Source organism: Callospermophilus lateralis, unplaced genomic scaffold (assembly GCF_048772815.1).
Source record: "Callospermophilus lateralis isolate mCalLat2 unplaced genomic scaffold, mCalLat2.hap1 Scaffold_323, whole genome shotgun sequence".
In the NCBI taxonomy this organism is placed as follows: Eukaryota; Metazoa; Chordata; class Mammalia; order Rodentia; family Sciuridae; genus Callospermophilus; species Callospermophilus lateralis.
The window spans coordinates 755,612-771,450 of record NW_027513809.1 but is presented as its reverse complement, the minus strand read 5'-3'; the positions used below and the strand labels follow the sequence as shown (position 1 = coordinate 771,450).

The following is a 15,839-nucleotide window of genomic DNA, read 5'->3' as shown; positions in this document are numbered from 1 at the left end:
CAAATCCTTGTTTGTGTGTTGAAATAGGCAATTAATTACTTTAACAGTCTGTTATCTGATGGTCCCCTGAATCAGATGGTTTCTGCTTCTACCTTTTATCTCTCCCAACCCTGCTTCGAGATCCATTTCCCATCACGGTACTGAAAATTCTCCCTCAGTCTTAATCATGACCAGGAAAATTTCACAGTACCTATGAGCACACATATCATGAGAGGACACCCTCCGTTTTCACCAGAGCAAGAAAAGCTCAGCTCAGGCGCCTGCTACCACCAAGGTGTCTCCTAGAGATTGACTCTAAAACAGAAGATGTGGTAATAAGAAGAGTAGCAGGTAACTTAACCAAAGGCTTACTATTTACCAGATGAAACTCTAAGAGGTTTTCAGCCTATGGACTCATCTTTTGGACCATAGAAGTGGGTCCCAGGAATGTTTCCATTAAAATAAGAGGTGTTAAATAATTGGACCAACATCACTAGCAGAAAATAGCAGTGGCCCAGGAAATCTGGCCCCAAAGTCTGGGTTCTTAACTACTATCTTTATGGTTTTTTTTGTTGTTGTTGTTTTGGTTTTTATCATTATCCCCTCAGGGGCACTCGACCACTGAGAGTCATTCCCAGCCCCTTTTTTTGTATTTTATTTAGAGACAGGGTCTCACTGAGTTGCTTAGGGCCTTGCTAAATTGCTGAGGCTGGCTTTGAACTTATGATCCTCCTGCCTCAGCCTCCTGAGCTGCTGGGATGACAGGCATGCATCACCACGCCCAGCTTGTTTCTTTACGATTGTAGCGAAACCCCTGTATGTATTATGTATAGTAATCATCACAACAACTTTGAGTTCGTTTCCAGTTATTACTGCTGTTTCCTAGATGACACTCATTTCCCAAGTCAGTTTAAGTAACCGGCCAGGGGGACATGGCCAAGAGATGAACAGTGACCTCAAATCAGAGAAGAGCAACAAGCAAACAAGCCAACAAGCATGAGGCTGGCCAGAAAGCTCCTAATCCCTTAGGTAACATTGAAGTTGTTTTTCTGCCTTGATTTGAATTGGAACCTAAAACTGAGTATGTAAAAACTCTGGCTAATGAGCCTCCAGCCCCCAAACAAAGCTGATTGCCATCAAAGGCCCTAAAACTCTTGCTGAGATATCTGGCTTCTATAAAATTTTTTCTGATGATTCAGGACCAAGAAGTGCCTCAAATGTATCGGACAATGAATCACGGCTCAACCCAGGAGCTGGAAGGAGGTGTAAGTTAGGTCAGTGGGGGCTGCGAGGGTTGCCTGACCCCAGAGCAGAACCCAGACAAGACCTGACCCATTCAATCCTTAAGGTCAGCGGGGACTTTTGGGTCCCTGAGTTTTCTCCCCAAACTTACACTTACTTAGCTCAGTTCAAGGGAAAAGTTACATTTAAATGTTACAAAGGACATTTCACAGAACATCATCATCATTAATTATCTTAATGAAGTTTGGCCTTTTAACCAACAATATAAAACATACCCAAGGAGTATTATGGAGTCATAGCATCTTTTTTTCCTTGCCAGACTTATTTATTGAATAGCTGATGGAGGCACACAGTAAATATTTCAAACCATTTCAAAAAAGAATACACGGAGTATACAGTGAAAAAAAAAAGTTCCTGTATCCTTCAGTCTACTGGCCTGCCTCCAAGGGGAATCTCTTGCTGCAGGCTGTGAGAGATGTGCATGTGTTTTTATTTTACACAAAGCTTGTGTCTTGTGGGCTATTCTGTACTGCTCTTTTCCCCTCAGTAATAAGTCTTGAGGAGGTCTTCACAAGTCTTTCAGCCAGCTGCAGAGCAGTCCTCTGCTGGTATGAGTGGTTTAAAAAAAAAATGGACCCTTTTCTTTACTGATTTATTTTGCCAATTTGTTCTTGGTAGGCAGAATGGTTATTCCAATTGCTTCCAACTAGACAGAGATCCAACTACTAACAATCAAGTCAGGAGGAGGGCTGGAACTTTGGTTTCCCTTCTTTTTTCCCCTTACTTATTAATCTATTTATTTATTTATTGTACAAGGGGTTGAACCCAGGGCTTCATGCATGCTAGGCAAGTGCTCTACCACTCAGCCACAGCCCCTGGTTCTTCTGTTTTTTACTTATTTTGAGACAGAGTTTTCTTAAATTGCCTAGGATGGTCTTAAACTTGCCATCCTCCTCCCTGAGCCTCTGGCGCAGTTGGGATTACAGGTATGCATCACCACATCAGCTTGGTTTTGTTTCTTAAGAGGGATAAAGCCATCAGGAGCACGCAGGACCATGATTTTAAGAGACTTAATAACTGAGGTTATGCTTTAGCTACTGGAGAATAATGCATACTAAATAATGGCTTTAGCAAGACTTCATGATACATAATATCTAAAATTATTTTTGTATAATGACAAAGAATATATAGCTCTCCCTTGGTATCTGTGGGGTTAACTGTAGGAACCACCCCTCCACCAAAATATGACCAAGACATTTACAGAAAACTGTAGCAGTATTTGTATAAATCCTATGCATCTCCTCATATAAACTTTAAATCACTTCTAGGTTACTCTGAATGTTATCTAATGTTGCATAAAGGCTATGGAAATAGTTGTTACCTTGTATTTTTAGGGAATAACAACAAGGAGAAAAAAAAAGGTTGTATATGTAAATTTTTCCCCATTATTTTCAATCAGAAGTTGGTTGAATCCATGGCCATTAAACCCATGGACATGGGGAGGACTGGCTGTGGTCACTTTAACAAGTGCATACAATAATCAGGGTGAACACGGACCCAGTGCCAGGAATCTGTTGCAAACCTGAATGGCAAGCCAACCCTTTCAGGAAAATAGGAATGATCATCCATCCCAAAAGAAGAAACTGAGACAGAATGACAGAAAAGGAATTTTTTCAAAGAGATTACACAACTTGCATTTTTTTGTTTGTTTTAGTTTGGTTTGGGGGTTTTCTTTCTCTTTTCTTTCTTTCTTTTCTTTCTAGTACTAGGGATTGAACCTAGGGGCACTGAACCACTGAGCCACATCCCCAATCCTTTTTCTATTTTATTTAGAAACAGGGTTTTGCTGAGTTGCTTAGGGTCTTGCTAAGTTGCTGAGGCTGGCTTTGAACTTCCGATCCTCCTGCCTCAGCCTCTGGAGCTGCTGGGATGACAGGCGTAAACCACTGAGCCCAGCCAGCTTATGTTTTAAAGTCGGATCTCCTCATTCTCAAAACTTGTAGTACCTTTGTTTCCCTTTTCAACCAATGAAAATAATACAAGTGCCAACCTTATAGGGTCTGGGCAGGTTACAGCTGAAATAATGAAACATAAAGGTTTAGGATACAGATACATGGGAAATACCTAGCTAGTGGTAGTGATTCATAGCCAAAAATAGTGCCTCAGAGCAACCCCTACCCCACCTGTGCCCAACATACAACCATCATGCGCTCTCCTCATGCATGTGCATGAACGTAGGGAGGCAGTGGGCAGCAGCCTTAGATGCTGGCAGCACAGCGAGCCATAAATACCCAATAGCAGACACAGGCTAGGCTTCCTCGCCCCTCAGAACATTTTAGGTCAGTGGCTCTGGTGAGCACATAGGGGTATCCACAGCAAGGAATCTCAGTCAGGCAGCAGTATCATGAGCTGAGCACCATTTTCACAGAGGACTGTGTAAACAGCCTTCCTATTATAGAAGAGCCTTGGTGTCCAGCACCCTCCTGGGTGGAGGTCCTCCTGGTGGGCCCTCAGGGCTGTGGGAAGTGCAGACCATGTGGCTTGGAAGCAGCTGTCTAAGTGGCCCCATGTTCTCCAAGAGCCTCCAAATGGCTGGCTTTCTCCCTCTAACCAACCCACAGTATTATGTGGTTCGAGGGCCTCCAAAATTAAACCACTGCTAAGCCACCCCCGGCTCCTTTGCCAGCCATGGCTCTGACACTCCTCAGCGTTTGGGAGAACTGGCTGCCCCCTGGGAAATACTCAGGCCCAGCTAATTCTGATACAACTGGGTATAAACTGTGATTCTTGAGGGTTTTTTTGGTTTGTTTTGTCTTTTCTTCCACATCCTTTCCCATCTCCCCACCACTCACCCCTGACACCTCTTTCAATCTCCAGGAGTATCAGAATTCCTGCAGAAAAAGCCCCACACCAGGCTTTCAGTGAGGAGTTCTGCTTCTCTGGGTACCATGTCTGGAGATTCCAGGGAGTGGCACCAGGGAGAGAAGGCAGTCAAGGTAGGTAAAAGGTTCAACCTGTCAGTCTCCAAAAATGTGTTTCTATACTAGCACTCATCCAGGGCTGCCCAGTTCCAAAAGTAGCAAAAGAGAAATAATACTCAGTGAGCCTTTGCCATAGCCAGGGCCAAAGCATCATCTTCAGTTAATAACTACAATGATACTGATCGTGTGTCACTGTGTTGATGGCACAGAGGAGGCAAAAGAAACACTGAGGAGCTGTCACTTGTCCAGGGACACAGACTCAAACGAAAACCCCAAAGGTCAGAACCAGAACTCAAATGTCAAAATCCAGTTCTGCTTGCCACTAAGACGAGTGTTTCCACCCCCACTTCACCCTACTGTGTCTGTAATAGATGACCTTGGTTTTACAAGACCCACTCAGGAAGGCAGTGCTGGGGGTGGGGGGATTCCACTCTTAAAACAAGGAAACTAGAGGTTGGTGGTCAAGAGAGCAAAACCCAATGGAAGTTGAAAGCCTGTGTGAGCAAGAAACAAGAACTAGGGAGCTAGCAAGACCAATGCTGAGAGCACCGTCTGAAGCATCCACAAAGAATGTGTTAAAAGAATGTCTCGTTTTTTTTTACTGTCAAAATGATGGTGGGGTGGGGAGGCTAAGGCAGGAGGACCACAAGTTTAAAGCCAGCCTCAGCAACTGAGAGAAGCCCTAAGCAACTCAGTGAGACCCTGTCTCTAAATAAAGTATAAAAGAGAGCTGGGGATGGGGCTCAGGGGTTAAGCTCCCCAGGGTTCATTCCTAGTAAGGAGGAAAAAAAAGAATGCAAAGTAAATTCCATTATGAACGAAATATCAAAAAAAGTTTAAATCCAGACAGTGTCAGCAACGGTGCTATGTCAAGCCATGCTGGAGTCTTGGGCAAGAGGAAAATGATCAGTAGTACTGATTCTACCTCAGTTCAAAGTTTTTATATTTTGCTCCTCGTAGATATTTGAGGGAGGGGGGATTAATTTTGATTTTTTTTAAGCATTGCATCAAAATAGTCATTACCTCGAATGCTGAGTTTGGGGTGCCCTCAAAATTTCTATGCCGGAGTCAAGTGCCCCACCTTCCTCTCCTGAGCCCCTTCCCCATTTTCATGTCTTATTCAGGCACCCAGGACAGTGCCTGACATAGAAAAAGGTGCTCAAAGAAGTGTTAAGTGGAAGCCCAGATGATGTTAGAGGAAATGCCCCAATTTTAATTTTTGTTCAACTCTAAAAAGAAACCACAGCCAGGCTTTGGGGCCATTATTAGGTACATAAGAGTTACTTGAACTCAAGCACTTGTAGTACCATGACAATCAACCTGAAAAGTGAGATGACTACTGAGTGACAAACGGGAAGGTGGGATGTACAGCATGGATACAATGGAAAAAGGGGTAAATCATGAACCATGCAGAGGAGCACAAGATTTCATCACACTACTCATAATAATAATTCACGTCAATTTAGAACTTATGAATTGTTTATTTCTGAAATTTTCCATTTCATATTTTCAGACTGTGGTTGACCACAGACAACTGTACTGTCATTTGTCAGTAAAGGCATAATGATGAAAATACCCCTTCACACAGGCTTACACTGCCCATCTCGGAGAGTAAGGAATGTTCCAAAATGAAAGGATTTTCTCCAATATTTTTCCACCCCTCTACCAACCATACAGAGATTTAGGGAAAGCACTCACATTTCCTGTAGATTTGTCAAGTCCTCAAAGCCAGCAGGGTCAATCTCAGAGAGTTTGTTGTAACTCAGGTTTCTGGTAAAGGAAAGGAAAAAAATAATCTATACTTGGCATTGTGCACCGAATTGACAAATTTTATCTTTCCCCACTTAATCCCTTCCCCCCAAAAATCCAAGCCCTCTCCCTCCTAATACCCATTGTCTCATGCATTATTTTAAGTAACATTTTTGCTACTGAAATTTACAAATATACCTCTCTTGCCCACTTGCATCCATAAACAAGGCACTGAAAGGCAAGCAATGAATATGCCAAGCACCTGAGGCAATGGATTCAAGCAATATCATTTTATCACCTAACAACCTGTAAAGAATTCCTAAAGTGAACCAGACCCCTATCCACATTAAGGTGTCCTGGTCCAAATACTCTGCACCAAATACTTTGAAAAAGTCCAGGGCTATTCTTTTATACATACATGGAGTCTAACTTCCCATTCTTGTGTTTGTTCATGATGTGGAGTTTCCCTGGTTGTGAGTTCATATATGAACATAGGAAAGTTCTGTCCCATTCATTCCACTGTCTTTCCTATTCCCATCCTCCTCCCTTCCCTTCATTCCCCTTTGTCTCATCCAATGAACTTCTATTCTTTCCCCACCCCTTATTGTGAGTTAGCATCTGCATTTCAGAGAGAACATTTGGCCTTTGGATTTTGGGGATTTGCTTATTTCACTTAGCATGGTAGTCTCCAGCTCCAACCATTTACTGGCATATCAAGGCTATTCTTAATGACATTTTTATTAATGTTTGACTAATGCATCAACATCAAACAGCAGTAAAGAAATGAAGAAAAGGTGGTTCAAGCCTTTTATTGTCTAAGCCAGTGGTTCTCAATCAGGAATGATTTTACGATGAACCCCCCCACACAACCCCCCCATGGGGAGACAGCTGGCAATGTCTAGATACATAAAGACAGAGGAGAATGGGTGGTTCTGGTGTCTAATGGGTAAAGGGCCAAGGCTGCTATTCAACATTCTACTGTGCACACAGGCACTGTCCCACAACAGAAATATCCAGCCCTACGTGTCAATACTATCCTGAGATTGAGAAACCCTGGTCTAAGCAAGAATTCAGGACTCAAAATTGCTCAAACACAATTTGAGTTGTTGTTTACAAAAAGAAACTACAAGATTTGGAATTACAAGGCTCTTTATGAGCACAGTATCTCCATGCCACGATCATCACACAGAAGAAGGGAACCAGGTGTTAAGACATTCACACTGGTATGAACCCTAGGCAGGGGAAAGCTGGCAGAGCAGCCTTCTCAGGTGATACCAGCTGTCTCACTAGCTCAGAATCACACATTTCTTCCCATTCATCCCCAGCTGTACCCTCCAACACCAAGAAGGGTGAGCTTCTCTGATCACAGCCTCAACCTAGACCAGTTTCATCTTTTGGGGACAGAAACCATGAGATGTGATCTCCAAATCAGCCCCAGCTTCTCACTCCATACTCCTGCTGCAAAAGTTAAGTCCACCCAGCCTGAGCAGGCCAAAGTGGTTGATGTTTCTCATTTCAGCTATTCATTCCACTGACATTCCTGACAATGAGCAGCCCCAGTAATCAGGAGTTGAAAGTCTGCCTCTGAAAATGTCACCTAAGTGGCAGCTATCTTTTAAGGTTACTCCAGAGACATTTCAATCAATAATAACCTAGAACTGAGAGCCATTTCCCTATGACATGGAAGACATTCATCTAAATAAAAGTCAAGCTGCACTGGAAACTAATGGTACCTCTGTGTTTATGTCACAGCCTGAATTAAAGGCCATTTGTCCAGAAATTAAGAGGCCATAAAGACTGAAGGTGGTAACTTTTAAAAAATATTTTTAGTTGTAGATGGACATAAAAATAAATAAATAAGCAAATGTGTTATGTGGTGCTGAGGACTGAATGCTGAGTCTCACGCTTGTTAGGCAAGCACTCTGCTGCTTGCAAGCACTCTACAGCCCCAGCCCAGGTGATAACTTTTAAAGCCAGATACTGAAGTCAAGTGCGGGCTTGCTTGTACTCGGGGGTATTTATCAATGGGTAAATAGAAACCAAAAGGCTAGACCTGAGAAAGAAAACCCACAAAGGGAGAATTTCTCATGTCAGAAAAAGGACTGAGATTTTCTTCTACTCTGAGTGGATTATCATGGCAAGTGAAGGGGATGGTGGCTACCATTTCTACAGGTAAAGATACTGCAAGCTTCAGGCTATAATTCATATCATCACAGGCAACTTGAGAGATGACCTGGAGGAGACATGACAGAAGGGCTCTCAGAAACCATGGAAGCAAGAGATGCAAAGAGTGGATGCTTCATGCAGCTGGCAAAATGACCAGGACACCAGCACACTTAACAGTTGACATTTGCTCTCCATTTAAGAAAACAGAGCCAGCATAGGTAAATCTTCATTTTCCAGAAAGGCTCAAAATATGAATTCTTACGGGAAATCCTTTTTTTTTTTTTTTTGGCGGCGGGGGGGGGACTGAACCCAGGGGTGCTTACCCACTGAGCCCCATCCCCATCCTCCTGCCTAAGCTGCTGAGATTAGAGGTGTGTGCCATGGTGCTCAGTTTAGTCTAGAATTTGTTTTTAAATTTCCCATTCTCAAAATGGGAACCAAACCTTACGTCATGGTTCTAGGGAAGGTCGTGTTGGTAATTTCATTGGAACTTAGTGTGTACTGTGTGTAATTCCTCAGAAGGTAAAAACAGCAGAAACAGTCTCACAAGCTTAAAGGATTAAACAACTAATAGGTTATATGGTCTTCCTCACTCGCACCCCTTGAAATCTTGAAGGGGCCAGTCGCTCTTCCTCAGTTCTTTAAAAGCAGGTGCCTTCTGCGGTGAACAGGGCAGGTTCTGAGGTGGAGGAAGAGATTGGCGAACGGAGCCTGTGATGCCCCAGAAAACACGTTTCCCAGGCCATCTCTGGGTGCCCACTGGTGCTCAGGAGTTGGGTCACTGGGTTGTCTAGTCCCCGTTTTCCAGCTGTGGTGTTCAGCTGAGCAAACATCTGGAGGCTTCAACTATGCAAAGGAAGAAGACATTCAGGAGTCCACCCAGGATTGAGAAATGGGCATAGGCTAGCTGGGAAATGAGACTGAAGAGGAATACCTGGTTCTAAACTGGAAACCAGTCCTTCCACGGGGAGCTAGCATCTCATTCTTGTCCAAGATGGGACCAAGCATTTTGCTACAGAGGCAGTAGTTTATGGGCAGCACTGGTTTGTGGGGACCAAGTGGGCTTGTTTTCCCTGCCACCGGTTACTCAAAAATCAACGGAACTTCTTGTCTCTCCACTTCCAAGAAGTCATTGAATTATTGTTCGCCAGCTCCGAAGAGCATTTGCCAAGTTTATAATATGTGGTTCACCTGCAATCCAGGAAGGTGCTGGTCAGATTAGGTAAATACCTATTAAGCCTATAGGATTACGCTCAGGGCAGTTCTGAGTGGGAGCATCTTGCAAGAGACTTAAGCCTTCCTGAGGCCCTTTCCCCTGTCAGGATGGTCTTTTGTGTGCTTTAAAGGGTTTGCATCAGTATACACCCCACCCCACCATATTTCATCACCCTTTTCAACAAATCTCTTGAGTTATGAGGAAATGAATATTTATCATTTTAATCATTGTTTTTAGCAGCGATGCAGATTGAACCTAGGGCCTTCTGCTTGCCGGGCAAGTGCTCTCCTACTCAGCTACACCCCAGGCCCCTCCTTTCTTCTCCTCCTCCTCCCTCCTCTTCTTCCTCTAACCCTCCCATTCATCATCTTTCTCTGTGCTGCTGGGGAGTGGAGCCCAGGGCTTCACGCATGCCAGGCAAGCACTCTACCACCGAACTACACCCTCCTACCCTTGAGATTTATTTTTAAAGTTCAAGTTTCTCCTGTAGGTGCTGTTTTACTCGAAACATTTATTGGTTATCCCCGGGTTTAGAAATACTGCTTGATTATGATTTAGATCCAGCACAGTTGGATGGATGGTGATGATGGACAGCCCGTCTGCATCATGGCATGAGGTCACAAACAGCTCCTGAAACCTTGACATATGGCTAGTGAGGACTGGAATTATAGCTCAGTGGCTGAGCACTTGCCTGGAATGTGTGAGGCCCTGAATTCGATCCTCTGCACTATATATAAATAAGTAAATTAAATAAAAGATCCATTGGCAACTGAAAAAAAAGAAATTCATACATATTTGTTACCAGGGATTGAATCCAGGGTGCTTAACCATGGAGCCGCATCCCCTGCCCTATTTTGTATTTTATTTAGAGACAGGGTCTCACTGAGTGCCTTAGGGCCTCCCTAAGTTGCTGAAGCTGGCTTTGAACTTTCAATCCTCCTGCTTCAGCCTCCCAAGTTGCTGGGATTATAGGCCTGCACCACCATGCCTGGCTCTGAATTCATAATTTTGTGTACTGTTAGGTAGTTTAACTATACATGGCCACATGGCTAGTTGGCTAGGTTTAGAGAGAGATGGGACTTCTTAGCTATAGAAAGACTTTAGCTCTTGACATTCCGTGGCTCTCTGGGGTCTTGCCAGGAAGCCTGCCTTTTGAGCACCCTCTTGTCCTACCCTGTTACCCAGTTTGCCTTTTCTGATATGCCTGGGTAAAACCTGAGCTGTTCTCTGCCGAGGTGCCTCTTGTGTGTTCTGCAAATGGTGGGCCGCACGGTCCTCTTTGAGCAGATTAACTGAAAGAATATCTATGGCTGGGCTTGGGCTCCATTGTTCCAAGATCTCTGCACCCTTTGTGCAAAGAACAGGGAAAATTTGTGTTATGACAATGGCTGACAAAATATTTAACGAAAGCTGCAATTGGCAGGAACTAAATCCCACCCCCCTGAGGTTTCTTTCCCCTCCAGCTCTGGGCTCCTTACTGAAAGGTACAGGCATGCCTTGGATGGCATCTGTCCTGCTGAGAGATGAATTTATTTTGACAGGAGAATCTAAAACCTTCAACTGAAGACCCATTCAGATGTCAGGCCTGGGAAGGGGCAACTGTGTTCCTTGAAATAAGTGAGATGCTTTAGATGTGTGTCATGTCAGCTGCCACCTGGAAACAGAGCCCCAGCTGAGGTTTCCACTGGTTAGCTCACTGATTGTTCCTGGGGCCTGAGATGAGAACTCACACCCCTTTGTGCAGAGCATCTTTCCTTAATTAATGAGAAATGAGTTGACAGTAAGCATATTGATCAAAGAATTAAAAAACACTAAAAGAAAAAAAATCTTATTTAAAAACCTCTTTAACATTTTTTTTAAGAAAACACACCAGTGTTCATAACAGTGTTATTCACAGTAGCAACCCAAATGTATGGATGACTAGATACACAACATGTGGGACATCCATACAAAGGAAGACTATTGAGCCTTAAAAAGAAACTCTACATGTGTGACAGCATGGGTGGACTTTTTTTTGGGGGGGACTGGTGATTGAACCCAGGGGCACTTAACCATGCAGCCACATCCCCAGCCCTGTTTACATTTTGTTTGGGGACAAGGTCAAGCTAAGTTCTTAGGGTGGCTTTGAACTCATGACCCTCCTGCCTCAGCCTCTGGAGCTGCTGGGATGACAGGTGTGTGCCACTATCCGGGCATGGCTAGACCTTGAAGGCACTGATTTCAGCAAAATCAGCAAGGCACAGGAGGAAAGGTACCATCTGGTTTTTGTTTTCTTGTTGCAATTCCAACAAGAAATCTAGAGTGGCTGGCTTCCAAGGGTGGTGGACACATGGGGCAGAGCCCTGTTTAATGGTGTGGAATTTCTGCTGGTGATGTTGAGAAGGTCCTTGAACTGGGTGGTGGTGATGGTTGCCTGATGTGTGAACGTAGGCATGCAAACAGCCCACTGAGAAATGGCTAAAATAGGAAGTCAACTTTATGTTGTACATATCTTCCCACAATTAAAAATTAAAAAATCACATGGGGAGTTTTTCTCCCTGAACTGGGCCAATAAAACAGTGCCTGTGAGGATTGTATGTTTGACTGTAGAAGGGAGAACACAGTCAATTACTTTCCCCATTGCCTAATGGAACATTTGAGGCTCAGCTGCTTGTTCTGGGTTTAGGGACCTCTTTTTCTTGAACTTGAATGCTAGGGCAGCTCCATCCCAAGGCAGTGGCTGTTCAGGAGACACAAGCTTCCGCCCTGGGTTTGCTCTATGTTGCCCACAAGCGTCCAACAGGAGACTCTCCAGGCAGCCCTGACACTTGTTCATACGTGCCTTTTTCAGTTCATTGAAACTCAAAAAATTCCCTGCTTCTGGGTTGACCCAGTGGGAGCTCACATTTCCACGTACACGGTCTTCCTCTCTGGGGCTCTGTCCTGGAATCTCACTGTCAATCCTGATGCTGCTTGACCTCTGGATAATCATGTTTAGGGAGGACTCTCTTCTCAGGTAGCCTGGCCCAGGAAACAGAATGTTGACAGCACTTCTGGACTTTAGGGAGATGATTTTGGCTCTTTAAAGGAAAATCAGAGGGTAGTGGGGCTGTGGATGATTTTATTCTAAGCAGCTGAAGGATGTAGGTAGACACTTGCTAGGGAGGAAAGAGGGAAGTGACTTCAAAGCATAACCATCAGGAGATGGTGTAAGACCCCGTGAGTCCCAGCTGTACTCCTGGCCACACAGGGAGCCAGAAACAAGCCCGTCACTCAGAACTACTTCCTCAAGAGCCAGTGGTCCAGATCAGGTCAAAAACTGGCAGTCTTCTGGCCATATGTAGCTGGCAGACAGGTTTTGCTTGGCCTATCCTGTATTACTTTTTGTGTCCCCCCTCCCCCAAGTAATTAAAAGATTCTACTGGGCATGGTGGCACTTGGCTATGATCCCAGGGGCTCAGGAGGCTGAGGCAGAAGGATGTGAGTTCAAAACCAGCCTCAGCAACTTAGAGAGGCTCTCAGTAACTCAGTGAGACCCTGTCTCTTAATAAACTATAAAAAGGGAGGGGGATGTGGCTCAGTGGCTAATCACTCCTGGGTTCAATCCCTGGGGTCCAAAATATAATAATGATAATAATAAAATTAAAAATCCTAGATTACCAGATGTTCTTTTTTTCCATAGTGATGCTTTCCTGTCTTTAATGAAAACCAGAACCAAACAGCCTGAGAATACATATTAAAGGATTATTATAGAATGATAAAACTGCACCTTAAACTTGATCTTCTCCTAGCATCCTCACCCCAGGATTCCTGCTCAGGAGAAGATGCTGTACTTGCTGCCACTCTATTAAGTAAGCTAAGCAGCGTATGTTCCCTGCCCTGGGGTATGGAGACAGATGACATCCCATATAATATCAAGCAAAAGAATGAGTTCAGTCAGGTGTAGTGGTGTATGCCTGTCATTCCAGGAGCTCAGGAGGCTGAGGCAGGAGGATCGCAAGTTCAAGCCAGTCTCAGCTACTTAGCAAGGCCCTACATAACTTAGTGAGACCCTGTCTCTAAATAAAAAACAAAAAAATGGAGGCTGGGGGCTGGGGATGTGGCTCAGTGTTTAAGCGTCCCTGGGTTCAATCCCTGGTACTAAAAAAGAAAAGTGATTTGAATCTCAACACCATTCATACAGCTCATTTTGTGAGCTTTGGGTCAATTACATTTCAGAGAGTTCAGTAGAGAGTCATGATTATTTTAATTTGTGAAAACATGACACAGACCATTCTCTGCGGGAATGAGGGAGGTGACTCAGGAGGAGATAACACATATCAGCCATATAAGGATTCAAAGCCACTGCCTATTTTCACTCCTTAAAATCTCCTAAGCAAATCAGTGTGGGCCTCTGAAGTATAATACCTTAGACGTTAACTGCCTGTGTAACTCTGTGAGGTGGGAGGCTTCTCCACCTTAAGTTCATATCTCTCTCCCTGTCCTGTCGGACAGACACATATCTTCTTCCTCTGGTAATCCAATAAAAGCCTGGACAGATATTTGAGCATGCACTTACCATGTATAATTACACTGTCAAAAATTCTGATATAAATTAAGGTAAGATCAAGTCCCTGACCTGAAGGACCTCATAACCTATGGGTCAGGTAAAGACTGCTAACCAAATAACCGTAGCCAAAGGCCCTTGGGTGGCAAGCATAGGGTAAAATGAAAATAGGTACCTCTTAGGCCAAAATCAGGATGCAGGGAAATTGGTTTCTGATTGAACATGAGTTGGAAACACCTGAAGTTTCCCTAAATAAATCAATAAATATTTCAGTTTCTTTTAAAAACCACAGCTAGGACAGCATTGCTGATACCGACAATGGGCTCCGTATGCTTGGCAAGCAGCCCATGTGCCAAGACCTCACCACTCCTTACTGCTACTCAGCCAGGCCCTCTGGGATCACTGGCAGTTAGGTATCCAAGTGGCTATTTGAATTTGTCATCCATGGTGTGGATAACACTGAGTCCAGGTGGTGACATTCAAAGCAGGGAAGAGCAGTTGTGATGAGAAAGGCTTATCAGAAAAAAATGCAAGACCTCTCTAGGCTGACTCTGAAAGAAAGTAAAAACAGCACTGTTCTCTTCAGAAAAGAGCAGAGAAGGGTAAACCAAGGCACGGAGCCTAGGAAGTAAAACTAACAAATAAAACGGCGAAGAAACCAGGACCTTCTAGAGAGGGAAGAGCAAGACACACCACCAGCATTAGAGCCAAGTGAGAAGAGGAGCTCATGCCCCCAGACCCTCAGCCCAAGCGGCAGGTGATCCAAAGGTGCTATGAACCCCCACCAATCCCAGGGCCAAGTCCCTCATTAGCATTCATCTATAGGGCCATTAAAGTTGACTTCCATAGCAACAGAGTATTTCCTTGTTCATCTATCTAAAACCTCCAAACTAAATAATCACGAGGCCCAGACCGTTTTTCTTCCCATCACCAAAGGCAGTGGATCGTACCTTAAAACAGGAGCATCTAGGATCTGGTTTTCCTACCAAAATTGTAGCCTGGTCCGTGAAGCCATTAAGTGTATCGTGGATTCTGTTGTTTAGGTGGGCTTGGTGGAGGCTGGTCCTGGGGGCATGCGGGGGAGCCTACAAATCTCCCTAACAGTCACTCATTTACATGGTCCGTGCATCATGGGCCCCTAAAGATTAATTAATTTAATTAAGAAGAGGCACCCTGGCACACTGGCCCTGCAGCTGGTGAATACTAAAGAAGCAAATGGCCTTTGGGCAGGGAAGAGATAGCTACCTGCCATAACCTGACCCTCCCAGGGAACGTCCCTGGGATCATCAGCAGTAAAGATGCACATAAAGCTGCCATTTGAGTCTGGCATTACAGGGAGGCTCGGTAGAAATGGCAAAGGAGAGCAGAGGGCCAGAAGTGATTCCTGATGCTCAGGACTGCCTCCCTGTTCTACAGGCTCCATAAGGGAATCCCAAAGCTACCCTTTCAGAGTCTTTAAGCTCTACAGGACTTTGCATATCTACCACTCACACCACAGTTACCCCATCCTGGACCTTGTCCAGCAGAACTGAGGATGGCCATGCCTCCCTGTCCCCAAAGAGGCCATGCAGGCCCAAGAGGCGGCACCCATGGCACCAGAGGGGAGCCATTCTGATCCCGGGAGCACAAGGTGCTCAGCTCTGGCCCAGAGGCTGGAGGTCCTCCCAGCTGAGGGATGGAGGAGTCTCCTAAATGAAAACCATGCTCAGGAGGCAGGCAGTGGAGACTTTTGCCTCTGAAGTAGTGAAAACAACTCAAAGTAGCGAGAGATTGATAAGGCTGAAGAAAAAGATGCTTCACTCAAGTAGATAAATTTGGAATCTGAGGTTCTCCAAGTGCTTCTGCTTACAGATTATATGGTTCTTCTTTCTTAACACCTCTACCTGTACCCTCTGCCCCTATAAATGTGCACTTTCAGGAGTCCACCTACCTTCACAACCACCAGAGTAAGATTCGGTCTATCTGTTAAAGACATGTTGCA

General features: G+C 44.5%; 1 protein-coding gene across 1 annotated transcript in view; it reads right to left on the bottom strand.

The window, feature by feature from the left end:
• LOC143386391 (leucine-rich repeats and immunoglobulin-like domains protein 1) overlaps window positions 1–15,839 on the bottom strand; it is an 85,601-nt gene that overhangs the window by 42,410 nt on the left and 27,352 nt on the right. The window contains 1 exon segment of the mRNA XM_077108274.1: window positions 5,901–5,972. Coding sequence (XP_076964389.1) covers window positions 5,901–5,972 — 72 coding nt within the window.